Genomic DNA, 21310 nt, shown 5'->3' on the forward strand with positions numbered 1-21310 from the left:
CCATCTGCATGCCTTTTGTGTTGTATTTTTGTACGCCTCTAGGCCTAAAAGTGCTTTCATATTTCAAATACAAATAATTTATAGAATACATCATATTTATAGAAATATCCTTTTTATTTTCAGGATTGGGGTTCTTTCAATTTTTATTTTGTTTATTTTTTTTGTTAGGCTGTATGTTCCCGGTCATGTAGTTTCAGGTCTGTACAGTATATTCCAAATTGGCTGCATCCTTTGGAGACAGACAGCCTTGTTGACGATAAGCCTATCCAAACACAGACTGCTCAACTGTGGCTTTCTTTTCATGTTTCTGAAAGGATTTGTCACCATCGGAGTTTGACATCGTATCCCCATGTCAAATTCTCGCAAATTCACACTCTTTTTTTCCAGAGTGAAAAGACCTAAAATTGGTGGCCCCCGTAAGCGAGTATATGCGATAAAGCTGATAAAAAATTATAGATGAGCACAGAAAAAAATAAAGGCTGGAGGACCCCCCCCCCCAATAAAATAAAAATAGCTCGAAATGGCCTCCCAAACCAAAGAATGACAAAAGCAGGTTTCAATCATCATATGAACATACGAGCCACATGAAAAAAAGCTCAACCCTCGTGGCCTTGTGGGAAGGACCCCAAAAAGAGGGTGGCCTGGTTTCAATGGAGAAAAAAAAAATAAGGAGAGCCCAAATGGTGCCAAAGGATGAGGTTGAGGTACGGCTGCGTGGGTGGACAGGCTTGCTCTCGTGACAGATCGCTGGCATTTCAGGGTGTCAGCTGGCACCGTCACGAGAGGGATGAGCGCGGCACTGAGCAGAGACGGAAGAGTGAAGGACTTAATGGGCTGTTTGGCTCACTTGGGCTGCCGGGCCCGCTAATGGCCTCACCGCAACACGGATTTAGTCACACACACACACATGTATATACACACTCCAACCCGCTGTCTCCACTTGCGGTTATGAGCCCGAGATGATTAACAGCTAATTAAGGTCCAATCTGGAGAGGCCATTAAAAGACTCTCAGAGTAAAGGATTACACATGGCGTCGTCGTCGTCGCTGCCGTCGCCATCATGCCAAACGGCAGCTTGTTTTCCGAGCTGCGAGCGCTGCTCGCCGGGCAATAAAACTAATCCAGCGTAAATTATGACTGCTGCAACAGATACACTGCGCACGTCTTCTTTTTCTTCCGTTTGGAAACACAGCAGCAGCGGGCGGTCTTTGTTGAGAACGGCCCCTGCTAACATATAAAGCAAAGCGCCATTGACATGCTAACAGTTAGCATTGACAGTTGCGGTTTCAACCATTTCAGCAACACCTGTTTGCACACTAATTTAATGGTTTATGGTCTTTTTAATTTTGTAATCACTCCACGTTTTGATAAAGTACTGCTAATTTTCTTGGATTAAAAACAAAACCATCAACATTTTAGGGGGGGATTGGTGGCAGGGATTTTTAATGAAGGTTATTAAATGGCCCTGCCATACATTTCAAAAGAGAAAGATGATTGAAGATACAATGATCTATTTGCCTTGCATTATTTGTGTTTTGGGTGTAATTCTGGGCCATCAAACCAGGCACTGATCCGTAGTAATTCAAAGAATGTTCCCGGGGTAAACAAGGGGCTACCATTCCTGTCCAAAGCAGTAAAACTCTACACAGCTCACATTTTCTGCTCCCTATATCCCTGCTCTCATATATGCATACTTTAACGCGTGCTGCTCTCGTCGTGGCGCTGACAGACCAACAAACCACACACACACACACACACACACACACACACACACACACAGACACACACACACACACACACACAACACACACACAGTGAACACATACGTATACGGGGCTATTGTATTATAAGTTGCACACTTTGTAAATCATGTGTTGTGCCTTCAGGGGGGGGGAGGGTTTCCCCATCACTGGTGTTGAAGGGTCAAGACAAGACGAGCGATGGTTCTGACTCTTGACGCTGAGAAGCTATAGCACATGCTCAACCCTCATTGGTAGACACCACAACACAGTGTTGTCGTTTCCACTCAGCCTTTCCCGGCGGATGGCAAGTTAGTTTGTTTCATGGTCAAGCTGTCACCATGATAAAACCATCATCGTCTAAACTCTTTCTTATGCCTACACGTGTCTACACCTCAGTAGCGAGAGTCTCGAAACAATGCTAACCCAATAATAAATATATATATATATATATATATATATATATATATACACACACACACACACACACACACACACACACACACACACACACACACACACAAACACACACACACACATACTCACACACACATAATTTATTTTTGGCGCGACTTGCGCACTGTACCGCACTTGGCGGGGTCATCTCCAACCACGCATTGCTCATTCGCGAAGTGGATACCTTCTGTCTTCTGTGAATGCATGTCACACTTGAAACGACTTTTCCCCCTTGGGAGCATTTGGTGCACTTTGCAGCTGTTGAAACACAGCAAACCACAAAGACCAGGCTGAAGCGTGAATGGACACATGGCATATTAATATGACACAAACCATATTTCCATACCTTTGAATGGCAGCCCGGCTCCCCTGTCACAACACTGATTGTGTAGTGATTCACTCGCATGACTTGTGAGCGTGCAGTTCTCACTCCGTGACAATGTGAGTGTAAATGTGTGTCTGTCTCTTTATAGTCCAGGTTGTTGTCTGCTTTTCACGGGATGTCTTCACTCACAAGTTTAATACGTAACGCAAAATCTTCTTACTCAAAGCATCTTTCTCCATTGTATTGAATGGAAAGGCCATTAATCCGTTCTAGACATAGACGAAAGAGTTGCCCAACTGAGCAGCAGTAATATTAGTAGGTTTTTTTTTTTTTTTAAGGCAGAGGATAAAGAACACATACCTGCCACTCTTGCTTTATTTGCTATATTCAAATGTTACTCGTCATTTATGGTCAAATAGCCATTGCTTAAAGGGTTATAACTACGGCTATACTGATGCCTTCAATGGCGTGTTGCATTGTGTTAGCATTAAGCTTGCGGCAACATTTTTACTACTTGCAGCCTATTGTGAAGTTTTCTACCATCAACAAGTCGTCATTACAATTTTTTGCTTGAAACAAAAAAAAAAAAATCAGCTAAGTGACAGCTCATGTCCTCCAAAACCAGTCACATCACCACTGTGTTTTCATTTGTGGAGGCAGCACTTCATCTCCAAATTATGCTTGTCCGTGGGTGTGGTGGATATGTGGCTGTGGCGCATGCAGCAGATACATTGCCACATTAAAAATACTCTCCTACTATCGTGTTGCCAAAGTATGAGCCGCTTATTAGAAGCTAACGCTGCAGCTTTGCTTTACCTTTTGGGCTTGAACATTGTTGTGCTTGAAAATGGCGAATCTTTGGCCGGCCAAGCTAGCAACCCATGAGCATACTTTTTTTTTTTAGAAATAATGAACAACAGAAAAAATATTCACCACATTTTCCCCTTACATTTAAAAATCAAATAAAATATCAACACTACTCAAAAAAAAGTCACAAACATTTCACTTCTCTGTGTCTATACTAGCCAAAGAAAAAGTTCTAGAACTCACTGAACTGAGCTCTCGTAAGATACTCCTGTATACGTGGATCTACGTTATGATATAGAAAGTGAAAGTAGCTCCCACATTTCTTCCCACGCTTCCCCGAGCGCTCACAGCGGCGGCCATCCATAATGAAGCGTCATGTGACGTCTGTTTGCGTTCCCCTTTTATCCAAGCTGGCGCATAAATGTCAATCCCACCAGATTCTCTGCGCTCTCCGCCGGGACGCACGTGTGAGTTGAGGTAAACCACCGCAAGATGTACTGACGCGCCGACTGAGTGAATGTCAGTAGCACTCCCCGTTAGCGCCACGCTAATCTACTCTTCACCGCCGCGCGATGGGAACAGGGCGGCGTAGGCGAGGTGATCTGGCTAATGTCAGACGGCGCTCGCCAGAGGAGGATCGTCGTGCGGCAGAGGGAGGACATGTTTACCGCCTTTTACGAGCCCACCCTCCTCCCCGTCCCGCTATTTCGCTCGTCTTCTTTGGTGACATTGGGACGGAGAGCCTGAGAAATGCGCTGATCTACTGCTGCTGACATGCCGGCTCGCTAATGTTGTCTTTCCCTTCAATCCTCCCGGATAAACGCTTTTCTTCTTCTTCTTCTCTTTCAACTTTGTCCTTATCTCGGCGTCCGTTCGACGGACAAGTCGCGTTAGTTGTTTTGGCTTCTGTTGAACTTTTTTAAGTAAGTCAAGAACGTCAAAGGCACAAGCTAAGCGGTAGCTGCAGTGCTAGCACAGAACATTTTACGTTAGAGAAAATTGTGGTGTTGACTTCTTCTTAAAGAAATGTTTTATTTGAAGAAAATTTGTTCAATGTATTCATTAATCTGATTTGCTTGTGGGAATATTGGCAAATGTGGAAAGTGGTGCAATTTAGGCTACGTCGCCTCCGTCAAATCATAACTCCGTTGTAAACTGTGCAGTTGTTTCCGTTTATGTTCTAGATGTACAGCATTTCCATCAGTGTCTGTCACCGTCTTCAACCCCGAAATGAAACCAAACCAAAGCATTGAGTCAGCGCCATTCGATTTGCCCATTTACTTCCCAATCAGCGTTGTTTACTTGCTTGTCCTGTGCCGTAAATGAGACCACTTAGCTCACCCCGGCCTGACGTGACGTGTTTGTTTTGACGAGATACCGGTCCAATCACTGCTCTTTGGGATTCTTTTCCACACGAGTCTCCTCTTCGAGCGGATGAAGGCAGTGGAAGGTTTGGTTTCGGGTTTCGAGTTGCCCATGACTGCCGCCGTTGACCCACGGCCGCAACTTTTGCAATTTTGACCTGTCTAATTAGCAAAGCGGGTTGGAAGGTGGACTCCCCCCAAGGCCCATCTGCGGTTCTCGCATGTGAATAAACCAAACGGCTGCTCCGAGGTTCTCCTTCCTTACGTCACCACCCCCCTCATGTCCATGTCGAGGCGGGCCCCTCGGTCCGGGCTTCCCTGGATGACAGTCGGCTTCTCGTTTGCAGCGAGTTAATAAGCCCTTTAATCAGAGTGCTTGTCAACCTTCGGGCCGGAGCGAGTCCAAGGGAGTTGATCCCGAGGATCGGATGACTGGAAGAAAGAGCAAAAAAGGGCGTGGGGGGGTGAAAAAAAAATGAAGGCTGACCAGGAAGGAAAAGTCAAAAAGGGGGCTGGGGGTGGCATGGTTGTACTTAATGATGACAATTTACGAATTATGACGGGGATTTTGGTTATTTCAATTTAAATACAGTACAGTGACCCCCAACATGTATGCAGTTTGGCATTCTCAAATTGGCCTCGTCCCTGAGTTTGACTTTTGTAAACTTTGGTGTTGACTGAACAATTCACCTATTTGCTGTTTTTGTGTTCAGACTAAAGCCATGTCTAGTAACAAAATATTGTTTTGGGGCCATCTGGTGCTATCTTTGTGCCAAGCAAGGTGGGCGTCGCTTATCTGCAGATTTTCGCTCCTCACGGCAGGTCTCAGTCCTTCCTCCCCACAAATCGCGGTGTTTCATCATCATAAAATCAAAAACGGGACTCGGTGGATCCTCAGCATGAATTTGACTCAGTTTTGATCTGCTGGTTGTTGTTCTTCCCTTCCAATCCTGTAGGTGGCGGTAATGCATGTAAAGCAACACACACACACACACACACACACACACACAAACACACACACACACAATTTGTGTGGGATCTTGCGGTGTCAAAATGGTGTCAATGCACTACTTTTCTATTCGAAAAGGGCGATAGCCTAACTTAATGAATCTCCTCCCCTAATCTGAACATAGTTTCTTGGCAACGAGATGCCACAAGATGGTACCAAAGCAATATTATGACCACAAACAGCTGAGTTTGTCAGCAAATAATGGGGGGGGGCAGTGGGGGGGGAATAGGCGAATTTACAAATAGTAAATTATGGAGGGAAAAACGGTACGCCAAGAATGGAACTGTGTAGTAAACCCGAGGCGCCCCTTCCTAAACAGGACGTAATAAAACATGTTTTCTGTATACACACCTGATCCGTGTTTGCGTTATCTTTCTGTAATCGATCCAAAACCAAAAACATTTGTAGCGCTGACAACGCCGCACGAAGCATGTGCAACCAATTACGCATCAAACATGCGCATGCATTTGCATGCAAATGAGCGCATCGACTTGTTAGGTGGCTTTCGGATGGATTTGTGGAGCCAAAAGTGTTTGAGCTCATTTCCTTAAGGTAAATCGCGCTCGGCGTGGACTATGAAAAAGCCACAAACCACAATCAGGCGTAGAAACACTACACAAAGACCCGTCGGTGGCCTTTCAGCATTTTGAGTAGGAAAATAAGGATCATAGTCATGACCTAAAAGTCAAAAAAAAAACCTTTTTAAGGTGACATTTTGGAGATTGTGATCAAGAAAAACTAAGTGTCAGCCAGATGCTTAACTGATCTCTTCGTATTTTGGCCTTTATGGGAAGGATGTCGTGTCTTTAGAAAAAAAATAACAATATGGTGTCTGTAATGTGTCGGATGTTGACAGCGACTCAGTCAGTGTCGGTCTGCAGATGTCTCTTGGGTTCTTTGGGGCCGGGCGGTGAGTCCAGTCTTTTTTTGTTTTTGTTTTTTTTTTGTTTGTTTTTTTTGTCCAGTGACATGCTTTATGTTTCAAAGAGGAAAATAATTCAAGTAATCTGACCCAGTCTGGGCATGTTCGTTTTTTTGGTGTATTTTCATTGGCATTTGTGAGACAGCCCTCCACTCAATGACTGAAAAGGGGTGGGGGGGGGGCAGTCGTGAGATTTTGGAAAAGACACTTCTGACTGTTATACCTCTGGATACTTAGAGGAGGGGTCCTCAATAAGCGGAGCTCGGACCCAAACAGACTCAGAGCTATTGTTTGCCTATTTTGACAACCGCTTGAAATCCAACCCTGGTAACTTCATTACTCCTTTGTAGTTATTCTTCTTGGACCAAATAAAGCACCATTTTGAAGGCTTTCACACACTCATAAACTCACCAAATTTTGCAGCCAGGTTCAACCTGGTGCGAATTTGCGTTGAGCAGAGGTCATGGGCGTTGCCCCGCAAAACTGGCTTGAGAGTGCCAACCAGAGTTTAAAAAAAACCTCAAAGCACTTTTTTTTTCATTTATTTGGCAGTTTGTTTCAACATACCAAGATTGATGCGACTGCTTGATATGAATTTATTAACTTATCATGTATATAAATTGATATTTCAGTAAGGTTATTGTTTGTGAAGGCAATCGCCCCACTGATGACAAATGTGAGTCTCATCCATGTACTTCGTCATATATGAAATAATAGTAACTTGGGATTGTGATGACTTCAACCCCCCCCATCATAATTTACATAAAGGCTACTAAATTATTCATTAATTGTCACAGCAGCCCCTGTGGATGAGGGTGGCACAAAAACTGGATGCTAATTGGCCCATCAATAATCCCGCATGCTTCCTTGTGAAGGGGGCACTCGATCCCACCTCAGGAATCCGCTATCTGGCCCAAACCTTCTGCTCCTTCAACACAACACGCCCAAACTGGCACACAGTCAAATGCGCAATACTTAATATTTCACAGTTGTTCTTTTTTTCCACCTCTGTTTGTAACTTTGAGAAGCGTAACTTGATTAGAAACATTAACCCAGTTACTGATTTTTTTTCGGTTGTTTCCAGCCTTAACCACATACAAATCTATCAACTGAAGAAAACATTCGTAATTTATGACAATTTTTAAAAATGTTTTATGTTAAAGGCCACAATATTTTGTTTGTGTTTTTATTTAAAAAAAATTTAAAACCTGTCTTTCTTTTTTGTTTGTTTTTTAAACTTTTTTTTTTTTTTTGCGAGGTGTAGCATGGTAAATGATAGTTTGTTTCTTATTGTAATTGTGTTAATGTGACATGTGACAAAACAAAAGGCAAAAACAACAACAACAAAAAAAGCAAGGTTCTTGAAAAGCACTTGCCTTGACGGCTGCCAACTCGGGCACCATCTTGGGGGGGGGGGAAATGTGGAATATAAATTAGGCGTCAAAATCCACTTGTTTTAGCCATCACAGCAGGCGGCCATTTTGCCCATTTCTGTCCACAGAAAATGACATCATAGTTACTCAGTTAACACCCAATCACAGCTCACCTGTTTTCTGAAGATGATCCATGATTGGTTGTTACCCGAGCCCTGTTACATATCATATTAAACGCAATTGATCAAATAGATTTAATCAATTGGGTTGAGGTGCGATAGCTTCTGTATTCCAAATTTTTACCAAAAAATGTTACTAAAGAATATAAATGTCAGACAATAATGAAAAGATTATGCTGTGAAGTTGACTTTTTGAAGCAGTTCCATGTTGTATCACCGTAAGAAATTCCTTTTGAAATAGTTCTTGAAAGTGATTAAAAAAGAAAAAAAATACCGTATACACTTAAAAAAATATGGTCTGTGTCTGAGTTGCACTCTCCCGTTTTCTCCCCGCAGTTTCTTACATGATTGCAAGCAGGTAATTAAGAGATTGGGGACGAATTAGCGGCGGAACGAGCTGTCAAAAAGTCACATTTAAGTGAGGGATGCGCTGCGGCTCCGCCGTAAAAAATTAAATGATATAAATTGCCGTTTAAGTGCAGCGCCGGCTAATGTTTTGCCGCAAATTAATGTGACACAAGGCAGCAATGACAATCAAGGACTGTCTCATTCTAATTTGGTCGTGCTTAGAGGGGCTTTTGTGGCGCCGACAGCTTTACACAAATTAACACAATTGCCTTCTTTTTACGAGGCCCGCCATAAATGTTTTTTTTTCCCCCCTCTCTATGGCTGGCTAATGAGGAGGCAAAGCGGCGAGTATCTCTCTGTTCTGCGGCGCACTCGGTAGAGAGAAGAACAAAGACGGCAGCCTCGCAATGTCTCCCTAATGAACAACAAGAGTTCCTTTAATGGCCGGATGCTCCCCAAATGATCAGATATGGACGCGTTGTGCTTTTTGCTCATTAGAGAAATTATTGGCAGGTTGCGTGGCAGGGAACGGCTCGCCGATGTTCTCCGAGGACTTGATGACATTCCAGGAATTACCGCTTCTCACCTAATGACATGATGAACATGTTTAGGGACGGTGGTGCGCATCTGCCGCGTCATCGAGACATGTGCAATGAAACCCTGTTGAGGAGTGCTTGCTTCAAGCCGTTTTGTCACCACTTCCGAATGACGCCGACAGCAAAACGTATCCATTAAAAAAAAAAAAAAAGTGAACGTTGTATATTACAACACCGAAATATTCAGTTGAAACCACTGATTTCATCGTCTGCCGGTCTGCTAGCATGATGCTCACATATAATGTAAAATGCCACAGACAGGCTAACAGAAATTAGCATTGTCTTTCACACCCAGAGCAGCAGCGCATGCAGAGAATAAAGAACTTTGCTCACAGCCATAATATCTCTCTGTGGGATTACTGCAGCTTCTCTGCTTCTTCTTCTTTCTCTTAAATATGCTGCATCTAAATTCTAGCTCAGTGCTGTCTTGCATGTGGCAGTCCACCGAAAGGGCTCAACTCTGGGAATTCAGATCAAACTGTTCTTTGCAGTCATTTGTTTGATGTGCCCCCACTGGCCTGAACGTGGTATTCTGATTCCTATCACGTTGATGGAATACGTGTTACCATTCTGACATTATACCACCCCCTGCTGTCAACTGAAATTGGCGTCAAAGTGCCCTCGGGCTCGCATTGCCAACGTCACATGACCAAACCCGGAAACCACCTGAGCTGTGACGTTGGCAATGCGAGCGTGAGGGCACTTTGACATCACTTTCAGTCGAAAGCTATTGGACTTGCATGCGGACTATAAAACCCCCAGAAAAAAACAATCGCCGAATTACTGTAAAAGTGAATTTTCATTCGTTGAATGGTTGTTTTCGATCTGAAAATGACACAAGAATGTTGTCTCGCAGGCTCTGGAGAGCGAGTTTGTGTCGTGCCAGCTCCACCAGTGGATCGACCTAATCTTCGGCTACAGGCAGCAGGGGCCCGAGGCTACCCGAGCCCTCAACGTCTTCTACTATCTCACCTACGAAGGCGCCGTCAACCTCAGCTCCATCGGTGACCCCATGCTCAGAGAGGTGAGACGCATATTGGTATCCCGCGGAACCATATTTGGCACCATCAAATTCAAAAACGACTACCTCTAGGTATTGATTTTTTATTTATTTATTTTTTTATGTTTATGAATTTTGGATTTCTTTGGGTTTGGATTTTTTTTTTGGGGGGGTGGGTCTGAACGTGAGTAAATGACAGCCATCTCAGTAACTAATTTGTTTCCTCGCCTGATCAAGGCTGAAGTTGCATTCCGTTGAAGAGCCTGCTGAGTCAGCAATTGAGCACACGTGCATATTAGGGCAAATGGAAGTATAATGTGATTGTTATAAAAAGCGTGTGTTCCTTCGCTGCGTCGGTACTTCACGGAGAGGCCATTAGTCGTGTTGCTAAAACGCTTGCACGCATGAACAATGCGCGGCGCCGATATCGCTGAGCGAAGCACTCCGCTACCAAGTCTTGCACTCCGGCGGCTCAGAAGCCTCCGCCTCGGCGTTCGTTCATTATTCATGGCCTCCGTTCTGAACGCACAAGCCCGAAAGCGATGCGCACCAACCGCTGCAAAGAAAAAAAATGCAGCCCAGCAAACAACTTCCTGACAAGTTCACCAATCTGATGTGAAGTAAAAAAAAGCGGCGAGCCAGCAACCGGCTCGTTGGCCGCGTTCCCGTCAGCGCTGTTTGACTTTGGAGCGCGGATCGTCTTGTAATCATTCTCGGCTTGTAGTATCGATCATAAAAGTATATATGCAGTGGTACCTCTCGTTACGAAACGCCTCCTGATACGAAATTTTCAAGTTACGAAACGCCTCAACAGTAATAATATTGCCTCTGGTTACCAAAGAAATTTCAAGATACGAAAGGTATGTATGGACTGCTACTCACAGCTCCGAGTTTCCTGAACGCAACATACTTGGAGCTGCTCTGCCATAAACACACTGGTGTCAAACACAAGGCCGGGGGGCCATATGTGGCCCGCCACATCATTTTAAGTGGCCCGCAAAAGCAAATCACAGATAACAACTCCCATGATGCTTGCTGAATTCTGTACAAAAAATTCAAATTTTCACATGTAGTAAATCAGTGACATAATGTCAGCATTTTCTTGTTACCAATCCCCTCATTACAGCTACTTAAACAATACTTGAATAAAACGTTATTCTTGACTTCTTTATACAGTTTCAGTCCTCACGGCCCTCCAAGGGAAACGGTAATTACAATGCGGCCCGCGACAAAAATGAGTTTGACATCCCTGACCGAACATCTTCCTGGCATCCCATTGGCTATGAGGGACCACTAGCGTATCTGTCTATGTGTCTCGTGGTCATTGGGACTCCTGCATGCCTAAATGTAATAAAGCAGCAATTCTACTTGAAGCGAGGGTCTTTTTGAGCGGGGATGGAGATGAGTTGCGGCTTTACAAGGAGACACCACACGACTTCAGATGCCCTTCATGCTCAGTGGCCGCAGCTTGACGGGCACCAGGGGTGAATCTTTGATTTATCACCTCATTCACCCTAATTCCCATCCAGATGTGCTCTGGCCTTACAGCCGCGCACACACGCGGGCGTACGCATGCAGATTCATGACCGTGCCGCCGCGGTCATTTGCACGCACGCACACACACGTGCACAGTCCAAGCCCAAGCCCATTTCCCCATCTTTTGGTTTACACGCAGTCCCCGGTAGTGGATCAGTGCTTCTTCATTATTTTTGCGGATCATAAAAACATGCACACACATTTGCGGTACCGTCAAGCAGCTGGTGCGTGCGTGTTATTTAGTGTAAAAAAAAAAAAAACAGTGCTTGGGCATGTGATGGTGGTGTCCCGACACTTTGGCAAAACCATGTCTGTTTTTTTTTTTTTTTTTTCGCTTTCTGTATTTTTTGCTCGCCAAAATTTGGATGAAACACTAAAAAATCATTTTTAAGACGATTTCATTAATTTTTGAATGTTTCTATTACTTTGAGACAATATTATTTTCTACATTATATATTTATTCTCTCAAATATCATTTTATTTATTGTGTAATTCTGTCCCCGGAAGTGTCGCCCGGATTTCAAAGTCATTTTGGCCAATCGGAGTTAGCCCGGCAACTTGGATGTTTTGTTTACACCAAGAGGGAATGTAGTAGGGCCTTATTTTATTTTATTTTTTATTTCATATGTGTAAATTGGAATTGAATCCGAGAGAACCTCAAGCTTTCAATTGGTAGGCGACATGATGTGCTTTTTGCGCGTGGCGGCAGCCGATTACCGTATTTTCTGCACTAAAAGGCGCACCTAAAAGCCTTCCATTTTCTTATAAAGCTCACAGCGCGCCTTAAAATCCGATGCGCCTCGTGTATAGTCATTACGGTAATATTTCGACCTCAAAATGACTCCATGCTGGAGATATGCTGACAAGGCAGAGTTCAAACTTAAGGCGATCAGTTACGCAGTTGAACACGGAAATCGAGCGGCGGCAAGAAAGTTCAACGTTAAAGAGTCAATGTTATAACGTGCTGTTGGTTAAGTGAACTGTGTCGCTGCTTTATTAAATACGTTTTACTGACTGACGTTTTCTTGAGCGTAGCTCCATCTACTGGATGCATTGTAGATTGCGTCTTATAATGCGGTGCGTCCAATGTATTAAAAAAAAATGACAAAATAGGCCATTCATTGAAGGTGCGCCTCATAATCCAGTGCGCCTTTCAGTGTGGAAAATACGGTAGTCTCTTCCAGCTGAGAAGTGCTCTTCGGTAATTTTTTCCGGTGTTGCAATCGCATAGCTGAAAGTGGTCATTTTGTACATAGTCACTGCTTTTTGAGCTGTGGCTAAAAACACGACAGTGCGTCTTCTCATCGATTGCATGCTGGAGGCTCACATATGGAAAAGGAATGAAATGATCGCTAAAAATAGCAAGAATTCAAATAAGATATTTTATTGACATTTTTGAGCCTTTTTTTTTTTCCACCTCATCCCGAAACTACTTGGCCAATCAGTCCGTTGTAACAGTCCAAAAAAAGTGCAAAAGTTTGCCCAGCCCTGGTCTATCACGTTCTCGGCGAGTGGAATCTGCGAGTCTTCACGTCTCACATGTCGTCCTTCGTCTGAGCGCCTTAATTAGTTAAATAAACCCACGCCGTGCCGTCCCGGCCCGGCCGAGCCTTTTGCCTCTTAAGCTCAGCTCCTGCGGAAGTGGCGTCGCGGGGGCCTGTTGCTCGTCACCGACCCCCGAGAGCTGTGCGGGAGCTTTGAGACGACAAAGGGCGTGTCCCCGGAGTCGGCCATTACTGAGCGGTGAGCTCGCTTTGAGCGCGACTTGCGGTTTTCTCCCGGAGGCTGTTCTTTGTCACGGCAGCGAGACGCACATTTTGTGTTTGATTGCTGTTTGGTAGGAAGAAAGTAGTTGACCGGGGAAGTGGCTTGTGTGTTCCTGGTTGCTTGGTTTGGTTTGGCTGTGTTGTTTGGCAGCTGCGAGGTCCCATCTGGCCCAATCCAAACACACACACACACACACACACACACACACACACACACACACACACACACACACACACACACACACACACAAGGACATTTGTTGATGCCTTGCAGCGCATGAGCTTATGAAAAAAAAAACTTCATGGCTAATTTCATTGCAGAGAGACAGAATTGTTTTCAACGAGTCCTTATTTTAAGACACACCAACAGTGGATATAAAAAGAAAAAGTGCCACATTTTCGTGAGAATTGACAAACTTTTTTAACCAGGGACCTACAAACAGTACAGCTCAATTGAAAAAATAAATAACTGAGGAAAATGTGGTTGCCTAAGTGTGCACACCCTCTTCTAACTGTGTTCAGAACTAACCAATCGCATTCGCGGCAGTCAGCAGGCACACCTGCCACCATTTAGCGCGCCTTTGATTCACCCCAGGGAAAGTTCAGATTTTCTTGAAAGCTTTTCAGGCATTTCAGTAGTCGTCACACCTTACAGCGCGAGACATCGTCGCAAGACCATTCGAACAGGGGTGTGTCGACTTTTAATATCCAATGCACATGACTAGGATGTCAATTGATGCCACGCGGTAACTAATCTTACGCAATAAAAATACATTTTGATTATATCTTGGGCAACATGGAAGAAAAAGTAAGTCACACCATTTACGACAGCTGACCGCCTCCCGTCGAAATAATTCGACATGCGGCCATTGATGTCTAAGCGGTCGGCAACAAAAGCGAGGACACGCTGATGTGAAAATGTCCGGCCTGTTTGTTGATGCCATGCACTGTGACGTACCTGCAATAAGTCACGTACCAAAAGTGAAAGTTCACCATGATAAGGACAGATTCATCTGTCCTCAAATAGGTTGTAGAATTTTGATGAGTAGACAAATACACACAAACACACACACACACACACACACACACACACACACACAGACGAATACAGACGCGTGCACGCTCTGCTAGGTGACCACATACACGTGCATGTTTATAAACGCATGGACTTAAAACGGACAGGATTGTACGTGTTTTCCGTCTTTCGGGGAGTTTGGAATATCTCAGCACAGTTTGGGGCATGTTGCTGAGACCACTGCAGAAGCATGATTACTTCCTGTCTTGCCTCTACTAGGAGAGCGTGTGTGTGTGTGTGTGCGCAGATACATTAATGCACATCTGTGTTGCCTCTGACCAAATAAAGAGAAGCACGCAGGCGACATGGCCTTCTCACGGCCGCGCAGGGCTTCCCCCTCTTTCGCTCGTGATTACGGGAAAATCCTGCAACTTCTCACAATGCTGCTGAGCCTCGTCGGGATTGCGCACACTTGGCGGACTTCAGCGGGGTTGCAAGGAAATGAGAAAAAAAAATCCCACTGCTTGTTTATTTAGTCTTTGGGTAGTTTACAGTAAATCTCAGTGTTTGATGAAGTCATACGATTTGGGAGTCTGGCAGGCTGTGTCTGACGCTAAGGCTTTTTTTTTTTTTTGGTATAGAATAATTATCAATTAATTGTAGCAATAATAGGAAAGTGAGTTAAACAAATTTAAACATTGTGAATTTAAAGTGAAGTCGAATAATTCAAGTATACCCAACATTCGATCTATCTAATTATTATTGTATTGTATTAGATTTTTGTGATTTTATTTTTTTTAGGGGGGTGAGGTTATTTTGTCCTTTTTTACATGATGAGAATCGTTTTAATAGGTGAAATGAATCACAACTCCATTAAAATACAACTTGAAATGTTAGTTTCATTATTCCCCCTTTTTTTGGATGAAATAAAACTTTGTAAATTTTTTTGTGAATTCACAAATGTATATATTAATAATTAAAATAAACCTTAGAGCTATTTTTTCTTTATTGAATGACATTTTTTTTTTTAAGAAACAAAAATAGAGTCAAAATACGAGACATGCACTAACATAGAGGAACAAAATAAAACCATATATATGACCTCATAAAAAGGAAACTAGCCAACAAATAAATAAAATTATGGGCGGAGACTTTCCCATCTCGTTTTAATAAAAACATTTATTCAGGTTTTTTTTTCTTCCCCTCCCCACTTTAATTGCACCGCCTTTTTTTATTCACCTCTTTGTGTTGTCGGCACAGATTAGCCTAAATTTGTCACGTTTGACATGCGGATCCGTCTTGTCAAGCGGCAGCGTAAATCAAGCAACGTCGGGCGTCGGAGGGCGTCGCCGCCATTTAAATGTATAGAATATAGAAAAGCCTCATCAGACATGGGCCAGCGCCTCCAAAAGGGATTGGCCTTGGCCACAGGCCCCCCCACCGCCAACTCCCCAGCATATAATCACCTGCGTATAAGACGGGACTCGCTGACCTACAGTGGAGACCTCGTAAACGTCACCGTAATGAAGACGGGTTGAGTGGCTGCGAGGAGTCGCTTCCACGCATTAGCTGACGCTCCTGCTCCATTCGAACCTCCCAAACGGCAGTCGTGCTACCTGCTCACTTTCATCCGAATGTTGTCGAACGCTCAAGTGGTGTTGACAGACTTTGCTGGGTGTGCAATAGAGATCAGTTTTAATGAATGTCAAAAAAAAAAAAAAATAGGCCATTTTGACCCGCATCGTAGCAGGGGGGGACGGCGCAAAATGCTTAAGCAGAGGAGAAGGCAACCTTTATGACCTTGACTGATGCACTGCTGTCCTCTCACTTAGCACGCCGGCCGGTATGGAAAATGTTAGCGTTCTCCTCCGTGAATGGAAGTTGCAGTCACAGCGCGCCGCGTCTCCGATGTTTTCCCACAGCTGGACGAGGCTGACGAGGCGCTCTGAAGGATCTCTTTCACTACGCTCGCGTTCATGTGTGACTTGATGTCAACAAAATAAAGTAAAGGCACATTTCTTCTTTTTTTTTTTTTTTTTGCTGCCACACCAACCTCACACACAGCCGCGTAAACAATCGGGCGCTGTCTCGCTCAATGAAGTCAACCGCTGATGTCATGGAACGCGCTAAAGCAGAAAGCAAAAAGCAGAGTCACATGCTAAGCTAACGTAGCAGCCTACATCTTCACTCTGAATTTAGACAATAAAACAGAATAGAATTGAGAATGTACAGTCATTTCGAAAAGAATAAGAGCTTATTCTTTTTGAAAGGCTAACTGTGTTAGTTTCACAGAACAACTTGAAAGCAGCTCAATCAATCATTGGTCTAACATAACACACATGAAAAATGTTTTGATGGCCATCCGTGAAACTGGACAAATTGTCAGCCGTTCCAGCTTTAAGAGGATAAATTCTTTGGATACATTCCAGAGTTACTACTTTGACAACAAGAAAATCTGCCCTAATGTCATTTGGTAGCAGCTATCTAAGACGGCTAGCTAATGCTAAACCATGAAACATTCTTGCCTAGCCATCGAATGTGGGCATCCTGTGATGTTAAACGTTTTGTTATTTTTGACAATTCGCCGTGAAAAAGCAGCCTGGAAATTTAAGAACAAAAATATGTTTTAAAATGATCACCTTAATCATGGAGCCGCTGACAAAATCCCGATATGTCTCGACAAAAGAACATTTTTGAATTCAATTGTCATGTGGTCATTTCCCAACTGCCCCCTTTTTGTTGAGGTTCAAGTCGTTTTTCAAGTTGTCTTGTTAAGCAAATATGCTTTTCGCATCAACGTGCTTTCAAGTCAATGCAGCAGCGAGGCTGGTGTTCCTCATGCAAAATAGCACTCGTGGGTCTCCAAGCGTGAGCCGGCTCTCACGGAGCCCCGGCGAGTCAGTCGACTCGCACAAACCGTCACTCCCACGCAGGCCGACACGCCGTCATCATTTTGGCCGGCCAGAAACTCTGACGCTTATTCTCACGTCACCTCGCTCTTATCGCCCTCACGTTTAATTGACTCTGACCTCGCTTTCTGCTGTCGCCTCTCATTTATTTGAGGATCACGTTTGAAAAACAATTTGATTGTTTTATTGTTTCAGTCGGCAAAGCTGTTTGTGGTTCCTGAATCACATTTGCGGTCAATCTGCTGCCACATCGACCGGACTGCATATCGCTGCTGTCACAGATTTTTTTTTTTTTTTTAATTTAATTTTTTGTTTTTTTGTTTTTTTTTTACATGACATGTCAAATTATAATATATTTTTTAAAGTTATTTTATTACAGCAATCAAAGTAAGAATGATTGTAATTGATCCATCATTTTTCAAACATTGTCCTTCCAACTTCTTCAAATGTTTTTTGTTGTTGTGAATCACTTTTATCATTCACGTTTACGTGATTATTATTATTTTTTTACTTTTTTTATTTTTATTTTTGTCAGTTAACGCTTTAGAAATACACATTATATTGTTGTAATATTAATATGTTATACAATATGTATGAACGGGCTTGAAAAACACTTTGGACACTGAAATTCAATTTTAATTTTAATTTTCTCTAAATTCAAAATTCTCCTTGGGTTAGGGTTAGGTTTTTTGGACTAATTTTAAAGACATTTTCGTCGAGGTTGCACCCCCCCCCCGGCGTGCTGCAGTCCCAGTGACAGTGAGCGCCGTGATAATGTCCAGAGGCCGCTCGGCCGGCGTCGACTCTGACATTTATGGTCCTATACCTCTTCATTAACACCACCTAACCAGCCTGCACGCCGCCGCCCTCTGTGGAGGATCAATTGGTGCACGCGCGCGCGTCAAGGGAGTGCAAAATTGTTTTCATATGAGCGAGAGTGCGCATTTATCCACGCGGTCGCTGATACGAAGCCATACATATTTGTTAGGCGCATTAGAGACGACTCGATATGTTTACTTGTGTCTTTCCAGGCTGTCGAGTCTCAAATTCAAAGCTTCGGGCAGACCCCCTGCCAGCTGCTCATCGAGCCGCACACCCCCCGAAGCTCGGCTATGCAAATGGTAAGTGCTTCTGGACAGTTTTTAGCGCTCGATTTCATAAATATACATAGATACACGCATTCTCTGATTTTTTTTTTTTTTTTTGCTGTTGCCGATACTGTAATGATAGCTCGTGGAATCTTGATTATGCTTCAGTCTGCTCAAAAACGGGACAGTTTTTGCAAATGTGTGTATCCTGGCTGCAAACATGGCCCTCCAATCCTCACACGAGGTCGGAAAAATAGCCCACAATGACAGTTTCATTGGTTAACATAAATGGAAAAAGTCTCAAGGACCCATCCCTGAAACTGAACAGGAAGTCAGCCATTTTGGCCTGAAGTAGCCATTTTGAGCAGAAAAATTCCATGAAGAGGGGCCTGGATTTTTTTTTTTTAATTAGAAATCAGCCCCTGAAATTTGGTGTACATCCCAAAAAATGGTAGCACTTTTCAAAACATATTTTTCATGAATATGCTCTTTTTAATGTCGACATTTTATGTGTGCATTTATTCTTGTATGTCAGCAGAATTCAATTCAAACGTGGGAAAGCACGTCTAAATGGTGATGAAGGGGAGACAGATTTTTTTTTTAATGGTCTATCCAAAGAGGACACTTTTCCCACCTACCCAATTTCCCACCGCCCGAGTTGAAACAACTCAGCAAAAAAAAAGCGTGAAGTGCGGCCGCTTTTTTTAAGGGCCAAAAGCGAAGCTGCCTGTGATGGGCCCTGAAAACCCCCTTGAGTCCTTATTAGCGCCGTGTCCCTGTGGTGCTGACAGCTGCCCGCGGACCACCACTACACACACACACACACACACACACACACACACACATTCAGCGCTTCGCCTAAGAGCTAATTCAAAAGAGATGTTTGCAAAGTCAAGATTCTTTACCTTCTTTAGTCTTTTAGTGTGTTGTAAAGAGCGTCGGCATGTGAGCGAGTCCTAATGGTACCGCCAGTGTGTCTGTTTCGCTGTCGTGCGCACACACACACGCGCACACACACACACACACACACACACACACACACACACACACACACACAAAGTGGATTTACTTATTTCTTTGATGTTAAAAACAGATCTGTGTTCTCTTTACACGAGCTAAATGCTGCTTCATGATTCATGTGGATTAAAGGCAATAATAAGAATTAAAGCCATAGTGCGGCAAACCCTCGAAATGATCATCAAAAGGCAGAGGAAAAAATAAAATATTCGCAATTGGGTTATTGTCAAAGTAGAAGCCCAGAAATGCGTCCAAAATGTCTTCATCAAACCAAAATAGTCAACTTCCTCTTGGATTTTGGGTGTTGGTCCTTGAGAGTTTTTGGTGCATCCGGTTGTAATAGACATGTCCACCCAATTTGGTGTTGATCACTGAAACTGGTAAAACCGCCTGATTTTGTTGTTTTTCGCCAACCTACCTCAACCCAAAAAGGCCAATTTCGTGTTCAGTTTCGGGTCCGTGGAACTTTTTCGTGCATCCTGTTTTTGCGTTCACGTATCTCAAGTATCTTAACTTTTGCTATTTATCAAACTGTTACTGCTGTCCTCATGATTATTTTGCGCTATATTTGACACCATTTTTATCTTTCCAATGCTTTTGATACTATTTTTCTGTCATTACTTTTTTAAAAATAGATTTAGAAAAAACGTTTTCTTCAAATTTTTTTTCCATTTTGCAGTTTTTACGACTTTATCTACATCCCTGCTCACTGAGAAGCTGCCAATCTGATTTTATTGCAATAAAGTTCATTTCGATTCTATTTTTATGATGATTTACTGTGCCAATGTTTTACAGCGTTTGCTGCTAAGTTGGCTATTTTTGTTCCTTTTTAACTCCTATTTGTGCTATCTTTACTATTCGTTTCCGATCTTTAGTGCTGTTTGTTCTATCTTTTACTCATGGCTAATTTTCTGGACTTCCTGGTTGAACTTTTCTCTCGGCCAAATAAAAGCCTCTCAGTGTTTCTAGCCACCTGTGCTGACGCTCTTTCTCCTTCTCTTTTCCCCCCCCCTTCCCCCCCCCCCCCCGATAAAACCACGTTTCCCCACTTTCCATCCTCATCGTGTCTGCACATCGCCACCATCCCTCGTTTTGTCGGGGGTGGGGGGCACACCTGAACAGTATCTTCTCCTGCAGACGCCGCTGATGTTCACAGAGCAGATGCAGCAGGATGTCATCATGGTGCTTAAGTTTCCATCCAACTCGCCCGTGAGCCACGTGGCCGCCAACACGCAGCCGGGCCTGGCGGCGCCCGCCGTCATCACCGTCACCGCCAGCCGCGTCTTCGCCGTCAACAAGTGGCACGGCCTGACAGGTCAGACGCCGGCACGTGCGCTTCCGATGTGTCAATGATCAGCGTTGTCGTCGTTTTGACAAAAAAAAAAAAGAAACAACAAAACGCTTTTCACACTCACATTTGCGATGCCGTTGTGTGGCAAAAGCACGTCAGATTTTTGGTGAATTTTTCCATTTACTCTTTTTTTGTTATTGGTGTGATTTATATTTTGTATAATAACAAATAAGACAACAGAAATAAATAATATATTTTATGAGTGTTTTTATTTCGAGCAGTTCATTTGTAAATCATATACTTCATTTGTACTTCCTTTGCTAAAGTATTTAGCAACAGTAATCTAGGTGGTTTTGCGATCTTTGACATTATCGCTACGTTGAGTAGTTTTTGCTACTATTTTTGCAACATCTTTGATCATTTAACTCAACTTATTTTACTTTAAAAAAATGTATGACTGTTTCTGCTATTTTTAATTTTTATTTTTGCAGTTTTTACTATGTTTGTACTTTTTTTTGTTTGTTTTGCGATTTTTACTATTGTTGCTATTTTTACTGCTGTTTTGCAATT

The 21310-nt window shown here is 43.3% G+C and overlaps 1 protein-coding gene across 8 annotated transcripts in view; it reads left to right on the forward strand.

The window, feature by feature from the left end:
• The window catches only part of lrba (LPS-responsive vesicle trafficking, beach and anchor containing), a 180274-nt gene that overhangs the window by 139900 nt on the left and 19064 nt on the right, over positions 1 to 21310 (forward strand). For 5 of the 8 annotated variants that reach the window (XM_019861882.1, XM_019861874.1, XM_019861876.1 and 2 more), the window contains 3 exons: positions 9975 to 10142; positions 18376 to 18465; positions 20572 to 20764. In XM_019861882.1, coding sequence (XP_019717441.1) covers positions 9975 to 10142; positions 18376 to 18465; positions 20572 to 20764 — 451 coding nt within the window. The remainder of the gene's footprint in view (positions 1 to 9974; positions 10143 to 18375; positions 18466 to 20571; positions 20765 to 21310) is intronic. The other 3 variants (XM_019861877.1, XM_019861879.1, XM_019861880.1) reach the window with 1 other exon arrangement.

Source organism: Hippocampus comes, unplaced genomic scaffold (genome assembly GCF_001891065.2).
Source record: "Hippocampus comes isolate QL1 unplaced genomic scaffold, H_comes_QL1_v1.1 scaffold7, whole genome shotgun sequence".
Lineage (NCBI taxonomy): Eukaryota > Metazoa > Chordata > Actinopteri > Syngnathiformes > Syngnathidae > Hippocampus > Hippocampus comes.